The 19,444-nt window shown below is 39.4% G+C and overlaps 1 protein-coding gene across 1 annotated transcript; it reads left to right on the top strand.

Annotated features, from left to right (window-relative positions):
- Positions 1-8,238: 8,238 nt before the first annotated feature.
- LOC110519968 (P2Y receptor family member 8) lies at positions 8,239-16,896 on the top strand. The gene is made up of 3 exons (XM_021596894.2): positions 8,239-8,306; positions 14,390-14,708; positions 14,850-16,896. The coding sequence occupies exons 2-3, from the start codon at positions 14,416-14,418 to the stop codon at positions 15,607-15,609; spliced, it is 1,053 nt and encodes a 350-aa protein (XP_021452569.1). The 5' UTR covers positions 8,239-8,306; positions 14,390-14,415; the 3' UTR covers positions 15,610-16,896.
- Positions 16,897-19,444: the final 2,548 nt, after the last annotated feature.

The raw sequence follows: 19,444 nt of genomic DNA, 5'->3' as shown, positions 1-19,444 counted from the left end.
TGCCACAGATGTTAGAAAATTGAGACAAATTATGTGTGTAACAAATCTAGGTTGATGTGTATGATATTGGATATGATATAATGAGTGTGTATGATGTCTGTATAAGAGTAAGACTATGTGTGATGTCCAAATAAGTAATAACTGCCAAAATGCATGTTTGAGTGTCTGTGTGCGAATAGCCTTAATATTCATAATTGTAATCCATATCGTATCACCATCATAGTTGCATCATAATTACCTTTAATTGAAAAACACATCCCAGCATTTCCATAGCAATTGACGTTTCACATGATCATGAGAGACCTTGCATTACTCTAGAGACGGCTTCACTACAGTACAAATGTATTCCGTACAATATGTTATTATTCCCCAATGCCCATATTTTGATATCTTCCCCTTGCTTGTTGTAAACATATATAGACTTGTAGACAAATACATAAAAAAGAGAGAAACAATAAACACATTAAATTATAAAACAGTTCTCGACAATAGAGAGGGAGAGAAAAGAGAGTAAGAAAAGAAAGCGAGATCAGGTGTGTGTATAAGTCCGTATGTGTAAGCAAGCATGTAATTGAGTACGTTTGTGTTCATATCCACTTCATAATGTTCAGATATTTTAAACAGTTCCCATACCTTCTTTTTTTTCGTAACCTGAAGTCCCTGTAGAATGTACTACAGCCACGGTGTTATGGAACTGTCTCGGGAAAAGCTGTCCATCTATAAAGAGTTTGTCCACAATGATAAAGGCATGCCTACCATCCATCCTTTGTTGTCTTTGTACCTTATACAGTCTCTTTAGACGTTCGTTTATCTCCTTTGGAAATTGGTTATTGAGACCGAATTTGGTCCTTTTAAGCTCCCTTCCTCTGCTTTTGATCAGCTCTTTTTGTTGGGAGTGTTCAAATTTGGCGATGATCGGTCGGGGACCCTTGGTCATGTCGCTCCGAGCTCCAAGTCTGTGTACTCGGTGGAAAGCCACCCTGCTTACAGTCTCTATAGGAAGTTTCAATGTGGATTTCATGAATTCTCTGATCGCGCCCTCTTGATTATTGGATGCGTCTTCAGGAATACCAGGGAACAAATTATATTTTCACGCATGCTACGACTTTGTATGTCTAGTAGCGTCTCCTTCATCACCCTGTTTTCCCTGAGTAGACAATCCATGTTGGAATCGTGTATTTTTACCTTGGCTGTGAGTGCCTTGTTTTCTCTTTGGAGCTTGAGAATCTCAATCAGAGGCAGGAGTTTATCGTTGTCTCTGATTGGGAACCATATTTAGGCAGCCATATTCTTTAGGTCTCTTGTGGGTGATTGTTCCTGTCTCTGTGTTTGCACCAGATAGGGCTGTTTCGGTTTTTCACATTTCTTGTTTAGTTAATTTATTCATCATATAGTTTCTTTATTAAAGAACCATGAATAATAACCATGCTGCATTTTGGTCCGCCTCTTCTTCGACTCAAGAAAACCGTTACAGTAATTGTTCCAACAATTCCAGTTGGTCAGAAGTTTACATACACTATGTTGACTGTGCCTTTAAACAGCTTGGAAAATTCCAGAAAATGATGTCATGGCTTTAGAAGCTTCTGATAGGCTAATTGACATACTTTGAGTCAAATGGAGGTGTACCTGTGGATGTATTTCAAGGCCTACCTTCAAACTCAGTGCCTCTTTGCTTAACATCATGGGAAAATCAAAAAAATCTGCCAATACCTCATAAAAATAATTGTAGACCTCCACAAGTCTGGTTCATTCTCTGGAGCAATTTCCAAATGCCTGAAGGTACCACATTCATCTGTACAAACAATAGTACGCAAGTAGTAAACACCATGGGACCACGCAGCGGTCATACCGCTCAGGAAGGAGACGCGTTCTGTCTCCTAGAGATGAACGTACTTTGGTGCAGAAAGTGCACATTTTTTCAGAGAAATCAAATTAATTTAAAGAATTCACAGTGTTATTGAAATTTTGAGTGTTTCATCTAAATGTACACACCATCTCAGAGGTACACAAAAGGCACTCTGTTTGTGGAATGACCCTCTTCACAGATGTGAGTCAGATCTGTAATCTGTGTGTGGAGAGTCAGCGAGCAAGATCTACCTAACTGCTTACAATTGTGAAATGTGATGTTATGAGACTGAAGTAGGAACAGAGAATAGTGTGCTTTCTTCATTGTTGTTCAGCAGATTCACGAGATGTCTGCTCATGAGCGGGCATGGGCTGTCTTCCTGTTGCTAGCAAGAGTTCAGCTTTTACCGTATCCTATAATCATTGGGTTATTGTGACGACACAGGAGGCATGCCCTTTCATGAAAACTTGACTTTTTTAAAAATTATATGTTAAGCGTATCTCTGCTCTCCTCCAGTTTATGTTTAGACCTGTGAGGTGTGCCATGTGTATAAAGTAATGCTAGCCATTAATGACTTGCCTCGCTGTAACTATGAAAGTACATGTACACAGCTGTCTACTGATATATAATTAATTTAACTCTGCAAAATACTGGCATCTTTAGAGTGAGAGCAACCTTAATGTGTGGATCTACAGTATATTGTAATAATAATTACATTATTACTTTTTAATATTACTTATTGTTGCATTATTATTTTACACATTGTAAATATGATTGTTTGTTATAATATATAGTGACATTTCTAAATCATTTGTCTAGCATTGTGTCTGATGTTGATGTTGTGAGGATGGGTTTGTTGCTCACTGGGGTGTTGCTTGGTTAAAAAACTCACAAGCTGGTGGTGTGAAAGGATGTGGTGAGAAAGGTGAAAGCTGCATGGTAGGACGTACAGTTGAAGTCGGAAGTTTACATACACTGAGATTGGAGTCATTAAAACTTGTTTTTCAACCACTCCACAAATGTCTCGTTATGAAACTATACTTTTGGCAAGTCGGTTAGGACATCTACTTTGTGCATGACACAAGTAATTTTTCCAACAATTGTTTACAGACAGATTATTTCACTTATAATTCACTGTATCACAATTCCAGTGGGTCAGAAGTTTACATACACTAAATTGACTGTGCCTTTAAACAGCTTGGAAAAGGCTAATTTACATAATTTGAGTCAATTGGAGGTGTACCTGTGGATGTATTTCAAGGCCTACCTTCAAAATCAGTGGGAAAATGTGAAAATGAAAAGAAATTAGCCAAGACCTCAGAAAATAAATTGTAGACCTCAAAAAGTCTGTTTCATCCTTGGGAGCAATTTCCAAACGCCTGAAGGTACCATGTTCGTCTGTACAAAACAATAGTATGCAAGTTGTAAACACCTGGGGACCACACAGCCGTCATACCGCTCAGGAAGGAGACGCATTCTGTCTCCTAGAGATGAACGTACTTTGGTGCGAAAAGTGCAAATCAATCCCAGAAGAACAGCAAAGGACCTTGTGAAGATGCTGGAAGAAACAGGTACAAAAGTATCTATATCCACATTAAAACGAGTCCTGTATAGACATAACCTTAAAGGCTGCTCAGCCAGGAAGAATCCACTGCTCCAAAACTGCCATAAAAAAGCCAGACTACAGTTTGCAACTGCACATAGGGACAAAGATCGTACTTTTTGGAGAAATGTCCTCTGGTCTGATGAAACAAAAATAGAACTGTTTGGCCATAATGACCATCGCTGTGTTTGGAGGAAAAGGGGGAGGATTGCAAGCCGAAGAACACCATCCCAACCGTGAAGCACAGGGGTGGCATTATTATGTTGTGGGGGTGCTTTGCTGCAGGAGGGGCTGGTGCACTTCACAAAATAGATGGCATCATGAGGGAAGAAAATTATTTGGATTTATTGAAGCAACATCTCAAGACATCAGTCAGGAAGTTAAAGCTTGGTCGCATATGGGTCTTCCAAATGGGCAATGACCCCAAGCATACTTCCAAAGTTGTGGCAAAATGGCTCAAGGACAACAAAGTCAAGGTATTGGAGTGGCCATCACCAAGCCCTGACCTCAATCCGATAGATATTTTGTGGGCAGAACTGAAAAAGTGTGGGCGTGCACGGAGGCCTACAAACCTGACCCATTTACAGCAGCTCTGTCAGGAGGAATGGGCCAAAATTCACCCAACTTATTGTGGGAAGCTTGTGGAAGTCTACCCAAAACATTTGACCAAGTCAAACAATTTAAAGGCAATGCTACCAAATACTAATTGAGTGTATGTAAACTCCTGACCCAGTGGGAATGTGATGAAAGAAATAAAGGCTGAAATAAATAATTCTCTCTACTATTATTCTGACATTTCACATTCTTAAAATAAAGTGGTGATCCTAACTGACCTAAGACAGGGAATTTTTACTAGGATTAAATGTCAGGAATTGTGAAAAACTGAGTTTAAATGTAGTTGGCCAAGGTGTATGTAAACGTCCGACTTCAACTGTATGTGAATATGCATGTTCATGTATTGATGTGCACATGTGTGTATCTCCCAATTTCAATGTTGTCCAACCCAATGAGGTCTCTAGATTATTCTTTCTCTGTCTTTGTCACCATAAGGGCTCAAATGCAAGTCTCTATCTACCTCTCTGGGAAGAAGTTAGACTTCAAGCTAGCTTGTCATTAATATTTGTTTGTTAATGGAGAAGACTTAAATTGTTAACTAACTCAGGATATTTAACTACACTTTGGGGAAGTGTTTTACTGTATATACACATATAATAAGAAATATTTAGACAATAGCTACCCAAATGTTAGCGATTTGCAATGTTGTTGGCAGCAATTTTTTTCTAGGTCGTTATTATAAAGGAGAACGTGTACTCAATCAATTTACCTAATAAAGGAAATGCAAATACCAAACACGAACAGAGTGCACTATGTACACCTTGTTTATTAGTGTTACCTGCCGATGGTGGCAAAATAGTTGGATATGAAGATATTACGCACCTCCCCTTTTCTACAGTAAATTGCAACTATTTCTGACCCTCTACAGTACCAATGCATCCATCCCCCAACTGCCCTTATCTGACTCGAGTATGTGTATTCTCAGACTTAAGTACTGCTCTGTGTCTTTTGCTATATCTGGGCCAAATCCATTTGGTGATATGTTGCTCCTGGGTCATTCTGCAAATAGTGTGCCTTTTGGGTAGTGTTATTTTGCCCAAAATAACAATTTATTTCACGAATTGTAACATTGTTTCATAAAGAACACATGTTCAACTTCATAACAAACATCCCATCTCAAGAGTTAAAATTAAGAGAAATGTATATAAAAGTGAGTGATTGTGGACTGTGAAAGGGTTGACAGTTTCATCTTAAATCAACCATTGAAGCTTGTTGTGTGCCACAGGGAGAGGAAATTGCATGCAAACTTAACAACAATATTTGAACTTGTTACAAAATGTCTAGCCTGTCTATCTATGGGTAACAGTGTTGACATGTTATTCTTGACGCGCTCAGGTTTTCACTACAAAACACAAATAGAAAATGTCAGAAAGAGTAAAACCAGCTTACCTGCTTGCACTCTATGATTTGACTATTAATTTTATGATTTGACTTTTTTATTTTTTATTGTGAAAATCTTGTGCTTCAATGGATAAAACATTTCCCAGAAGTTGACATTTTCAGCAAATTTTATATATATATTTTTTAAAGAAAACAGTGCTTTGAGTGTTTCATCAGTGTTTCATCAAAATGCACACACAATCTTAGACGTACACAAAAGGCACTCTATTTGTGGAATGACCTTCTTCACAGACGTGTCAGATATGTAATCTGTGTGTGGAGAGTTGGCGAGCAAGATCTAGCTAACTGCTTACAACTGTGAAATGTGATGTTATGAGACTGAAGTGGGAACAGAGAACAGTGTGCTTTCTTCATTGTTGTTCACCAGTTTCACGAGATGTCTGCTCATGGGCAGGCATGGGCTGTCTTCCTGTTGATAGCAAGAGTTCAGCTTTTACTGTATCCTATAATCATGGGGTTATTGTGACAACACAAGAAGAGTGACCTTTCATGACAACTTTAAGATGTTTGGTAAATATTTTTTATAATGTGTTAAGTATATCTCTGTTCTCCTAAGATTTCTACATGGTTCTCTTTTCATTCATAGTGTTTTTATCCACTCCTCCAGTTCAATGTGTGCTGTGTGCTGTGCCGTGTGTATAAAGTCATGCTAGTCATCAATTACATGCCTCACTGTAACTGGGAAAGTACATGTGTGCAGCTGTCTACTGATACATAGTTAATTTAACTCTGCAAAATACCAGCATCTTTAGAGTGAGAGCGACCTTACTTTTTAACTCTATGTTGTAATAATGTTTATTACATTATTACTTATTATTTGTAATATTTGTTATTATAATATTATTTTATATACTGTAAATATAATTGTTTGTTAATATATAGTGACATTATTTCTAAATATCTTGGCTAGCATTGATGTTGTGAGGATGGGTTTGTTGCTCACTGGTCTATTGCTTGGTTAAATCATTGACAGGCTGGAGGTGTGTTCACCCCGCTACCATCTAGAAGGCGGTGACAGTACAGTTGTGTCAAAGCTGGGACACATGAGACAGAATCTATTTATCAATCTCCAGGCCATGAGACTGTTAAACAGTCACCACAGGCCGGCCTCCACCCAATTGATAATATGCATGTCAATCTCTCCTGGCTCAGGGTGGAGGAGAGCTTGATTGCATCACTGCTTGTCTTTGTGAGAGGTATTGACATGTTGAAATCACAGAGGTGCTTGTTTAAGCAACTACCGCACAGCTCAGACACCCATACCTACACCACAAGACATGCCACCAGAGGTCTCTTCACAGTCCAGAACAGACTACAGAAAACACACAGTACTACATAGAGCCATGACTACATGGACCGCTATTCCACATCATGTAACTCAGTCAAACAGTAAAATCAGAATTTATAAAAAAAACTGCTACAACTGCACCTTATGGAACAGCACACATACTCTACCATTCAAAAGTTTGGAGTCACTTAGAAATGTCCTTGTTTGTGAAAGAAAAGCTCATTTTTGTACCTTAAAATAACATCAAATTGATCAGAAATACAGTGTAGACTGTGTTAATGTTGTAAATGACTATTGTAGCTGGAAACAACAGATTTTTTATGGAATATCTACATAGGCGTACAGAGGCCCATTATCATCACTCCTGTGTTCTAATGGCACGTTGTGTTAGCTAATCCAAGTTTATAATTTTAAAAGGCTAATTTATCATTAGAAAACCATTTTGCAATTATGTTACCACAGCTGAAAACGGTTGTTCTGATTAAAGAAGCAATAAAACTGGCCTTACTTAGACTAGTTGAGTATCTGGAGCATCAACATTTATGGGTTTGATTACAAGCTCAAAAGAGCTTTCTTCTGAAACTCATCAGTCTATTCTTGTTCTGAGAAATGAAGGCTATTCCATGGGAGAAATTGCCAAGAAACTGAAGATAAAATACAACGCCCTTCACAGAACAGCGCAAACTGTCTCTAACCAGAATAGAAACAGGAGTGGGAGGCTCCGGTGCACAACTGATCTAGAGGACAAGTACAGTGTCTAGTTTGAGTGTCTAGTTTGAGAAACAGTCCCCAACTGGCAGCTTCATTAAATAGTACCCGCAAAACACCAGTCTCAACGTTAACAGTGAAGAGGCGACTCCGGGATGCTGGCTTTCTAGGCAGAGTAAAGAAAATCCGTATCTCAGACTGGATAATAAAAATAAAAATTAAGATGGGCAAAAGAACACAGACACTGGACAGAGGAACTCTGCCTAGAAGGCCAGCATCCCCGAGTCGCCTCTTCAATGTTGACATTGAGACTGGTGTTTTGCGGGTACTATTTAATGAAGCTGCCATTTGAGGACTTGTGAGGCGTCTGGATATGTAACTGGGCCGACATTCTGATTTTCTCGTAGAAATAAGCCCGATCTCAATACAGTTTTCTGTTCCCAAAACTACAATCTGTTATGAACACAGTGCACTAAGTTTTGTGGATGTAACCTTTTGGCATTAAAATAAGTCCTATAAAAAAGAAATGGCATTGTATACAAGGCGTGCAAGAGCTAATTTAATTATTGCACACGCACACTTTTTTTCCAGGTCGTTGTTGTAATTGAAATGTATCCTGAATCAACTTACCTAATAAAAGGAAAGCAAATACCAAACAGAAACAGAGTGCACATACATTATTACACCTTGTTTACTAGTTTTGTCTGCCTATGGCAGTTGGATATGAAGACATGACGCACTTCCCTTATTCGACAGTAACGTGCACCCGTTTCCTGACCTGCTACAGTACAATGCATCCATCCCCCAACCGCCCCTCTCTGATTCAAGTCTGTGTATTCTCAGAGGTAAGTACTGCTCTGTCTCTTTGCTTTACACTTTTTACATTTTTAATTGTAACCTTTATTTAACTAGGCAAGTCAGTTAAGAACAAATTCTTATTTGAAATGACGGCCTACACTGGCCAAACCCGGACGACGCTGGGCCAACTGTGTGTCGCCCTATGGGACTCCCATTCACGACCGGTTGTGATACAGCCTGGATTAATCCATCTAACACTGAGATGCAGTGCCTTAGACCACTGCGCCACTCGGGAGCCCTTAATACAAAGATACTTCAATTTGAACTGTTAATGTCCAAAATCTGAAATCTGAGATTGATAAAGATTTAGCCTAAAATATGTCATTGTTCTTTGTTTCAATTCAGAGTACCTTGTCTCAGAAATAGGGATAATGTTCAGATATATTACGTTCTATATTTGAAGTTAGAATGAAGGCATTCTGTTTAGATGCATACAGTACCTGTGCTATTTACTTTTGGCAAAGCTTGTGTTTTGGTTAAATAGTTCATATAAGGTTAGAGTGCCACTTCACTTGCACATGGAGGGGGATTTACTGTGCAAGAGCCAAGATGCACTGTTGGAATTTCATCCACTTTTGGAATTTCATATTTTTGTACAACACTGGAAATGTGTTCTATAGTATATAGAAAGTGTCAGCAGACACAGTCACATTTGGTTTGTGGTTATTAACACCCTCAATATGTTTGGGTGAAAGTGTATTTAGTCCTTGTGGTGTGTGCTATTGTTGTAGTATTTTACAATGGGAAGTTCACTCCAGAGCCAAAAACACATTATTTTCACCACAAGAATAGAAAAATATCACACTCAATGCAAAAAAAAAAAGATTTTATAGACAATATTTTTATACTAACACCTATAATACATGATACAGTTCATCATACACAATAGTTGTTGTTGCCTAAAGCCCTATTTGCACAGGACTAGTATTACAAGAGATTCTCAGTTATGTTATTTCCCAGAATTAATGTGCTTTCAGAGGACTATTAGCACAGGCTTAGTTTTTAACTGTCCCCTTTAATACTTTTTTCATTCAGAATTGACTTTCGGGTGGAAGGCTGTTCTAGACGTGATGATATTTCAACTTATCGATGGTATAGCCTAATATTGGCTTTCAGTAAGAGAAAGTTTAAATAGTAATGCACTTCAATGAAGAAACAAACTGTATGCAGTCACATACATACATTACATTACATTACATTACATTACATTACATACATACATACATACATAAATACATACATTGCATTTTAGGCTTAATTTGCATGTTTGCAACTACTTATACATTTAGAGACTTTGAGTTATTTTGGTCCTTTAAAGGTGCAATATGCAGAAATCGCTCCCCCATTTCCTGGTTGCTATAATTTGAAAGGTTTGCCTTATTTCAGTTTATGTGATAAAATAAGTAATAGATGGAGCAGAGAATCATTGTACCATCTAAACCACTATGAAATATATTTTAATTACATAAAAATATTGTATTTTTAAAGGTTTGAAACTGGTGTACAAAACCGAAAGTAAAAGACACAAAAATTAAAATTAAGAACTGGAAGCATAAAAATAGAGCACATAGAACAGATCTACCACTTCTTAGACTTGCTTTCAATAAGAATGACAGTTCTATAACTCACATTTTTGAGTGAATTTGGTCAGGTCACCAAAAAAGTTACATATTGCAAATGTAAAAATAATACTTTAAAAAAGTAAACATAAACATTTCAACAATTAGCTGTAAATGTATATTTTCTTTTGTTTATCAATGACTTTTTACCACATTCAAATGGACATTCATCTATAATTTCAAAGCTTACTGCATGTAATCATACCTTGCGAAAGTATTCGGCCCCCTTGAACTTTGCGACCTTTTGCCACATTTCGGGCTTCAAACATAAAGATATAAAACTGTATTTTTTTGTGAAGAATCAACAACAAATGGGACACAATCATGAAGTGGAACGACATTTATTGGATATTTCAAACTTTTTTAACAAATCAAAAACTGAAAAATTGGGCGTGCAAAATTATTCAGCCCCCTTAACTTAATACTTTGTAGCGCCACCTTTTGCTGCGATTACAGCTGTAAGTCGCTTGGGGTATGTCTCTATCAGTTTTGCACATCGAGAGACTGACTTTTTTTCCCATTCCTTCTTGCAAAACATCTCGAGCTCAGTGAGGTTGGATGGAGAGCATTTGTGAACAGCAGTTTTCATTTCTTTCCACAGATTCTCGATTGGATTCAGGTCTGGACTTTGACTTGGCCATTCTAACACCTGGATATGTTTATTTTTGAACCATTCCATTGTAGATTTTGCTTTATGTTTTGGATCATTGTCTTGTTGGGAGACAAATCTCCGTCCCAGTCTCAGGTCTTTTGCAGACTCCATCAGGTTTTCTTCCAGAATGGTCCTGTATTTGGCTCCATCCATCTTCCCATCAATTTTAACCATCTTCCCTGTCCCTGCTGAAGAAAAGCAGGCTCAAACCATGATGCTGCCACCACCATGTTTGACAGTGGGGATGGTGTGTTCAGCTGTGTTGCTTTTACGCCAAACACAACGTTTTGCATTGTTGCCAAAAAGTTCCATTTTGGTTTCATCTGACCAGAGCACCTTCTTCCACATGTTTGGTGTGTCTCCCAGGTGGCTTGTGGCAAACTTTAAACAACACTTTTTATGGATATCTTTAAGAAATGGCTTTCTCTTCCATAAAGGCCAGATTTGTGCAATATACGACTGATTGTTGTCCTATGGACAGAGTCTCCCACCTCAGCTGTAGATCTCTGCAGTTCATCCAGAGTGATCATGGGCCTCTTGGCTGCATCTCTGATCAGTCTTCTCTTTGTATGAGCTGAAAGTTTAGAGGGACGGCCAGGTCTTGGTAGATTTGCAGTGGTCTGATACTCCTTCCATTTCAATATTATCGCTTGCACAGTGCTCCTTGGGATGTTTAAAACTTGGGAAATCTTTTTGTATCCAAATCCGGCTTTAAACTTCTTCACAACAGTATCTCGGACCTGCCTGGTGTGTTCCTTGTTCTTCATGATGCTCTCTGCGCTTTTAACGGACCTCTGAGACTATCACAGTGCAGGTGCATTTATACGGAGACTTGATTACACACAGGTGGATTGTATTTATCATCATTAGTCATTTAGGTCAACATTGGATCATTCAGAGATCCTCACTGAACTTCTGGAGAGAGTTTGCTGCACTGAAAGTAAAGGGGTTGAATAATTTTGCACGCCCAATTTTTCAGTTTTTGATTTGTTAAAAAAGTTTGAAATATCCAATCAATGTCGTTCCACTTCATGATTGTGTCCCACTTGTTGTTGATTCTTCACAAAAAAATACAGTTTTATATCTTTATGTTTGAAGCCTGAAATGTGGCAAAAGGTCGCAAAGTTCAAAGGGGCCGAATACTTTCGCAAGGCACTGTAACTTAAAAAGCCCATTTCATAGAGAATGTTAAAACTTGACTATATGTAATAACTTGCTCTGAAGAGATCGTGATTGGGTCTAAATCAGAGTTTCCCAAACTCCGTCCTGGGGCCCCCCTTGTGTGCACATTTTGGTTTTAGCCCTGGCATTACACAGCTGATTCAAATAACGAACTCATCATCAAGCTTTTATTATTTGAATCAGCTGTGTTGGGGGGGGGGGGGGGGGGGGGGTGCACAGGACAGAGTTTGGGAAACCCTGGCCTAAATAAGGGTTTGGTGGACAACATTTATTGTTCTTCTCTTTGACTGCCATTTACAAAAAGTCACACTCTTTCCACATGTCGACACATTTTTCTTAGCTTCAGAAGCATCTGCATTCACCGATTTTGTTTGTGGTTATCCCTAGATATACAGTGCATTCTGAAATTTTCAGACCCCTTGACCTTTTCAACATTTTGTTACGTTAGAGCATTGTTCTAAAATTGATTAAATCATTTTTTCTACTCAATCTTCACACAATACACCATAATGACAAAGCAACAGGTTTTAGAAATGTTTTCTAATACAGTTGAAGTCGGAAGTTTACATACATTTCGGTTCAAGTCAATAAAACTCGTTTTTCAACCACTCCAGACATTTCTTATAAACAATCTATAGGTTTTAGCAAGTTGGTTCGAACAGCTACTTTGTGCATGACAAAAGTCATTTTTCCAACAATTGTTTACAGACAGATTATTTCACTTATAATTCACTGTATCACAATTCCAGTGGGTCAGAAGTTTACAAACACTAAGTTGACTATGCCTTTAAACAGCTTGGAAACTTCCAGAAAATTATGTCATGGCATTAGAAGCTTCTGGTAGGCTAATTGACATCATTTGAGTCAATTGGAGGTGTACCTGTGAATGTATTTCAAGGCCTACCTTCAAACTCAGTCCCCCGTTGCTAGACATAATGGGAAAATCAAAAGAAATCAGCCAAGACCTCAGACAAAAAAGTGTAGACCTCCACAAGTCTGGTTCATCCTTGGGAGTAATTTCCTAACGCCTGAAGGTACCAAGTTCATCTGTACAAACAATAGTACGCAAGTATAAACACCATGGGACCAGGCAGCCATCATCCTGCTCAGGAAAGAGATGCGTTCTATCTCCTAGAGATGAACATACTTTGGTGTGAAAAGTGCAAATCAATCCCAGGTCCTTGTGAAGATGCTGGAGGAAAAAGGTACAAAAGTATCTATATCCACAGTAAAATGAGTCCTATATCGACATAACCTGAAAGGCCGCTCAGCAAGGAAGAAGCCACTACTCCCGTCATAAAAAAGCCAGACTATGGTTTGCAACTGCACATGGGACAAAGGTCATACTTTTTGGAGAAATGTCCTCTGGTCTGATGAAACAAAAATAGAACAGTTTGGCCATAAAGACCATCGTTATGTTTGGAGGAAAAAGGGAGAGGCTTGCAAGCCGAAGAACACCATCCCAACCGTGAAGCATGGGGGTGGCAGCATCATGTTGTGGGGGTGCTTTGCTGCATGAGGGACTGGTGCACTTCACAAAATAGATGGCATCATGAGGGAAGAAAATTATGTGGCTACATTGAAGCAACATCTCAAGACATCAGTCAGGAAGTTAAAGCTTGGTCGCAAATGGTTCTTCCAAATGGACAATTACCCCAAGCATACTTCCAAAGCTGTGGCAAAATGACTTAAGGACAACAAAGTCAAGGTATTGGAGTGGCCATCACAAAGCCCTGACCTAAATCATATAGACATTTTGAGGGCAGAACTGAAAAAGTGTGGGCGAGCACGGAAGCCTACAAACCTGACTCAGTTACACCAGCTCTGTCAGGAGGAATGGGCCAACATTCACCCAACTTATTGTGGGAAGCTTGTGGAAGGCTACCCAAAACTTTTAACCAAAGTTAAACAATTTAAAGGCGATGCTACCAAGAACAAATTGAGTGTATGTAAACTTCTGACCCACTGGGAATGTGAGGAAAGAAATAAAAGTTGAAATAAATCACTCTACTATTATTCTGACATTTCACATTCTTAAAATAAAGTGGTGATCCTAACTGACCTAAGATAGGGAATTTTTACTAGGATTAAATGTCAGGACTTGTGAAAAACCGAATTTAAATGTATTTGGCTAAGGTGTATGTAAACCTCTGACTTCAACCTTATATACACTACCGTTCAAAAGTCTGGGGTCACTTAGAAATGTTCTTGTTTTGAAAGAAAAACAAATTTTTTGTCCATTTAAAAATAACATGAAATTCAGTGTAGACATTGGTAATGTCGTACATGACTATTGTAGCTGGACACAGCAGATTTTTGATGGAATATCTACATAGGCGTACAGAGGCCCTTTATCAGCAACCATCACTCCTGTTGGGTTAGCGAATACAAGTTTATTAAGGTTAATTGATCATTAGAAAACCCTTTTGCAATTATGTTAGCACAACTGAAAACTGTTGTCCTTATTAAAGAAGGAATACAATTACCCTATTAGGGTGTCTTTAATTCATTGGCACATTATTGTCTGCCAATTCTTGTTTGACACTAGCTAGTACATTGGGCTACAGACAAGACAATTCTATAATTTTACATAATCTAAATGTCTGTCTGATCATAGGTAGTCTGTGTGAAGTCATTGTCACCATGGCATGGAGTACCAACAGCACCAAACTGGACAACATCACATTGTCCCTGTTCCAGAACACGACAGCAAGCACTGCTATCTCCATCATCTACATAGTGGTCACCGTCATCAACCTGACAGGAAATGGCCTCTCCATGTGGCTTCTCCTCTTCCGTACCTCTCCCAAAACCCCCTCCATTATCTTCATGATAAACCTGACCCTGACTGACCTGGTCTTGGGCCTCGTCCTGCCCTTCCAGATCAAGTATCAGATGCAGGGGCATAATTGGAGCCTGGGCCCGGGCGTATGCAGGTATTCTTGTTTATTTTTTTTTATCATCATTTATTTATCCTGATTAGTCTCATTGAGAAAGATGTATTTTCCATGCCCTGAGCCAACAACTTTATTTTGTCACAGATGAATAACGATTAAATATATTCTGATCTTTCATAGGCTCCTGACCCTGGTGTTCTTTGCCAACATGTACTGCTCAATTCTAACTATGACCGCCATCAGTGGAGACCGCTACCTGGGCATCTGTTGGCCCATGCTCTTCCGTGAGACCAGGGAAAGGAAGTCATTCGCTGTTATCGGCTGTTTGGCCATGTGGACAGTCGTCCTATCTGTCCTGTACCCATTAATGACAACCGACCTGACGTTCCACGTTCCAGAACTCGGGATCACCACCTGCTTTGACGTTCTGAAGAGGGACATGCTTCCATCGATGGAGGCCTGGGCTGCTTTCCTCCTTACCCTGTTTGTGATCCTTTTCCTCATCCCATTCTGCATCACTGTATTCTGCTACGTCGGCATTATCCGCAAGCTGGCCCGAGTTTCCAAGACCAACCAGAAAGAGAAAGCTATCCGTCTTGCCGTCACCGTCCTAACGGTCTTCACACTTTGCTTTGCTCCCAACAACATCCTCCTACTGGCTCACACCATCCGGAGGCTCTTCTACGGGGACTCCCTCTACATGGCCTACAAGCTGACTCTTTCCCTCAGTTGCCTCAACAGCTGCCTCGACCCCTTCATCTACTACTTTGCCTCTAGGGAGTTCCGTCAAAAGCTGAGGCAGATGCTAAGGCTGAGAACACTGAGCAGTCTGGACACAGGGAAGACAGACCCGCACCGAGAGAGCCTGTACTCTGCCCAGTATGTGTCTGGGGGACAGGGCGGAGAAAACGGCAGAGTTTCTGTTAAACAACACTGTTAAAAAACGTTGCCTGTAAAGTGAAGAGAGAGGGCAGATGACAACCGAGATGACATGTCGCAATGTCTCGTGTTGGGTCAAATGACATTTCACAATAATTTCACAGGATGGAATGTTTTTGTGTGCTGTATATAGATTAACAAACCAGGACAGACGGTGCTTCTGCATTTCCAAAGTTAGTGCTCTATTCAATCAGATCTGCTTTTGCCGACATCGGCATAGCTGTTGTTTTGATGCTGTCAGAGGTGGAACTGAGTTAGAGCTGATAAATCCACAAGTCGCTCCTGGCAGTAAACCTAAAGAGGACATTGCAAGTGATTTCGCATTAACATTGAAAATGATTTCGCATTAACAGAAATCATTTGCAGCCTTGTTTACAAGTTTGAACACTGGAATGTGAGATGTAATCGACACCTGGTTTAAGATGATAGAATTTAGTTGAATGATTTTTCAATTTGAAAGTAATTATTTATATAAAGCCTACACTCGCTCTGAACTTCTAACGGAAGTAGGGCGGGTGTGGCTTTCCTGACAGTGATTGCAAGAGCCGGTGCTCACTAATTTGACAGCTGCAATGCAGTTCCACCTCCGACACTGCCAAAACCTCAGCTTAATATGATTGAATCTTGGCCTTAGTAAAAAAAAAATTAAAAAAAAAAAAAAAAAAAAAAAAAAGGGTTATATATTTTGTGAAGGAATGTTGCAACTTGCATAAAGATAGGAATAAGATAGTGTGGCGACCACCAATGTGCTCTCTGCCTCCTGCCAATTCGGGCAAATTCATTATTTCATTATGTGAATTATTAAGTATACCCTTTGTTTGTTCAATGTTTATTGATTCCCAGCAAATTATATCACCAGTAATGCATTTACTGTTAATCACCATAATTTCCCAGTAATCTAGACTGTTATGGTTTGGTTACATCGCTAATCTTTGTTCTTTCCTGAAATATATATGCATATGAATTTACCGTTCTAATTCTCAGAGGGGACACGTTGTTTTCAGATCTCACAAACTATGCTACACTTGTCAGAAATACGTTTTGGTTTATTTCATTCAATGTAGAAGTTTCCAGTCATTTTCCCCAATGTCGTTAGTTTGGAGCGCTCAAAGTTTGCATTTGTCTGGTTTCTTCGTCCTTTCTAATGTTGAGAGCACACACATCTGAGCATGGATAGAAAGAGGCCTAGGGCTATATGGCCTCTGTGTTATGATTGAGGTCAAAACTGTGAGTTGAAAGAAAATTATGAAGTGTTCAATTTAGAAACTGTGATTAAATGTTATACTCAAGCCTTGATGGATATAGAAATGATCTTTGGAAGTGCACATGTATCTTTTTGAAGTCCTGTGATTCAGATTTGTATTGGTTTCTCAGCACGGCCGAAAGTACTTACCACAAGTCTAAACAGAGTGCCTGCTGTAATTTGCAAACCGATTTGGCAGTCAGACGCCCACTGGCGGGGTGGTCCCTAAAACACACCATGCAGTCAGCGAACGGGCAGGCCATAATTCGGTGGATGTGTTTTCACCTTTAAGGGAAGGCTGTGTAGTCTTGCCCTACCTGTGTATGTTCAGATATGACAGGTTAAGCCTGATTCCTAGGTTATTTATTTTGTCTGTTGCCAGTGTATAATATATATTGAAAATCTAAACAACAATATCTAGAAAACAACTGGCTGTAACTAAACCACTCCTTAAAAAAACTGATCTTGATAGATTATAGGCCCATCTCAAACCTCCCGAGTGGCGCAGCGGTCTAAGGCACTGCATCTCAGTGCTTGAGGCATCACTACAGACACCCTGGTTCAATTCCAGGCTGTATGACAACCGGCCATGATTGGGGGTCCCATAGGGCGGTGCAAAATTGGCCCAGCGTCGTCCCGTCCGGGTTTGGCCTCTGTAGGCCGTCATTGTAAATAAGAATTTGTTCTTAACTGACTTGCCTAGTTAAATAAATGTTAAATGAATACAAATAATAACACATTTTCCTTTCAAAGATTCTAGTGAAAACTGTTGCTCACCTTCTTCCAACAACGCCACCATGAGGCCAAACACAACCATACTCTACAGGTTAGCTATACTCACATCCCTGAGCATGTGTGCCAAATTCATGACTCTGTCAAACAGATAGTTATTGTGTTCCGCTTATAGCGCCACCATGTGGTTGATCTGAGTATGTTTGCATATGAGACTTGATAGTGTTTTGAAAATGTATATTAAGATTTGTTACAGTACGAGTAATCATGTCTGATTTACAGGGTTGGGTAGGTTACTTTCTAAATGTAATCTGTTACAGTTACTAGTTACCTGCCCAAAAATTGTAATCAGTAACGTAACATTTGGATTACCCAAACTCAGTAACGGAATCAGATGACAGCCTGCTTGGAGTTTGCCAAAAGGCATCTGAAGGACTCAGACCATGAGAAACAAGATTCTTTGATCTGATGAAACCAAGATTGAACTATTTGGCCTGAATGTCAAATGTCATGTCTGGAGGAAACTTGGCACCATCCCTACGGTGAGGCATGGGGGGGGGGGGGATCATGCTGTGGGGATGTTTTTCAACGGCAGGTACTGGGAGACTAGTCAGGATTGAGGGAAAGATGAACAGAGAAAAGTACAGAGAGATCCTTGATGAAAACCTGCTCCAGAGTTCTCAGGACCTCAGACTGGGGCGAAGGTTCACCTTCCAACAGGACAACGACCCTAAACACACAGACAAGACAACTCTGGCGTAGCTTCGGGACAATTCTCTGAATGTTGTTGAGTGGCCCAGCCAGAGCCCGGAATTGAACTCTGGAGAGACCTGAAAATAGCTGTGCAGCAATGCTTCCCATCCAACCTTAGAGCTTGAGAGAATCTGCAGAGAAAAATGGGAGAAACTCCCCAAATACAGGTGTGCCAAGCTTGCAGCATCATACCCAAGAAGACTCAAGGATGTAATCGCTGCTAGGTGCTTCAACAAAGTACTGAGTAAAGGGTCTGAATAATTCTGTAAATATGATATGTTTTTTTTTTTGTTATACATTTTCAAAAATGTCTAATCCTGCTTTTGCTTTGTCATTTTGGGGTATTTTGTGTAGATTGATGAGGGGGAAAAAAAATCTATTTAATTCATTTTAGAATACGGCTGTAACGTAACAAAATGTGGAATAAGTCAAAGGGTCTGAATACTTTCCAAATGTGCTGTATAGTGTATGTTTGGTCATTTATATTTACATTTTTGATGACCAACTTAATGAGTAACTTCAATAACACTGCCATCTTTTTTTAGGACACATGGAAATTCATTTCCTTAGGTGTTAATCATGCAAACCCAAAAATTGGGACACAGCAGTCGTGAGATTCAAACCTATAATCTCTGTTCTCTATCTATGGAATTAGTTCACTGCACCATCAGAATGGAGATATAATGCAATGTTTTTTTATGCATACAAAGCTGTTAATTTTTGTCTATTCAAATAAGTGCTTGTTTCAAAGGAAACAAGCACTTATTAAGATCAGGCGTGGCCAATTAGTGGGCGAATCCAACCAACCTGAACACACTTAACAGGATAGAGGGATAAGGGATAGAGAGAGCGTTAAGAAAACTTTACATCGTGTTCCAGTTACTGCCAGCATCCAGCAACTTTGCACAGCCATTGAAGAGAAGTGGGACAACATTCCATAGGCCACAATCAACAGCCTGATCAACTACGCAAAGGAGTCGCGCTGTATGAGGCAAATGGTTGTCACACCAGATACTGACTGGTTTTCTGATTCACGCCCCTACCTTTTTTAAAAAGATATCTGTGACCAACAGATGTGTATCTGTTTTCCTAGTCATAAGAAATCCAT

Source organism: Oncorhynchus mykiss, chromosome 3 (genome assembly GCF_013265735.2).
Source record: "Oncorhynchus mykiss isolate Arlee chromosome 3, USDA_OmykA_1.1, whole genome shotgun sequence".
NCBI lineage: Eukaryota > Metazoa > Chordata > Actinopteri > Salmoniformes > Salmonidae > Oncorhynchus > Oncorhynchus mykiss.
The sequence above is the reverse complement of the archived record's forward strand: the minus strand, read 5'-3'. Positions and strand labels throughout refer to the sequence as shown.

What these genes read in the sequence shown, in the direction of transcription:
- LOC110519968 (XM_021596894.2), top strand. Translation starts at nt 14,416, where the DNA reads ATGGCATGGAGTACCAACAGCACCAAACTGGACAACATCACATTGTCC. An exon ending in CTGGGCCCGGGCGTATGCAG is followed by an intron (nt 14,709 to 14,849) that starts GTATTCTTGTTT and finishes GATCTTTCATAG; the next exon opens with GCTCCTGACCCTGGTGTTCT.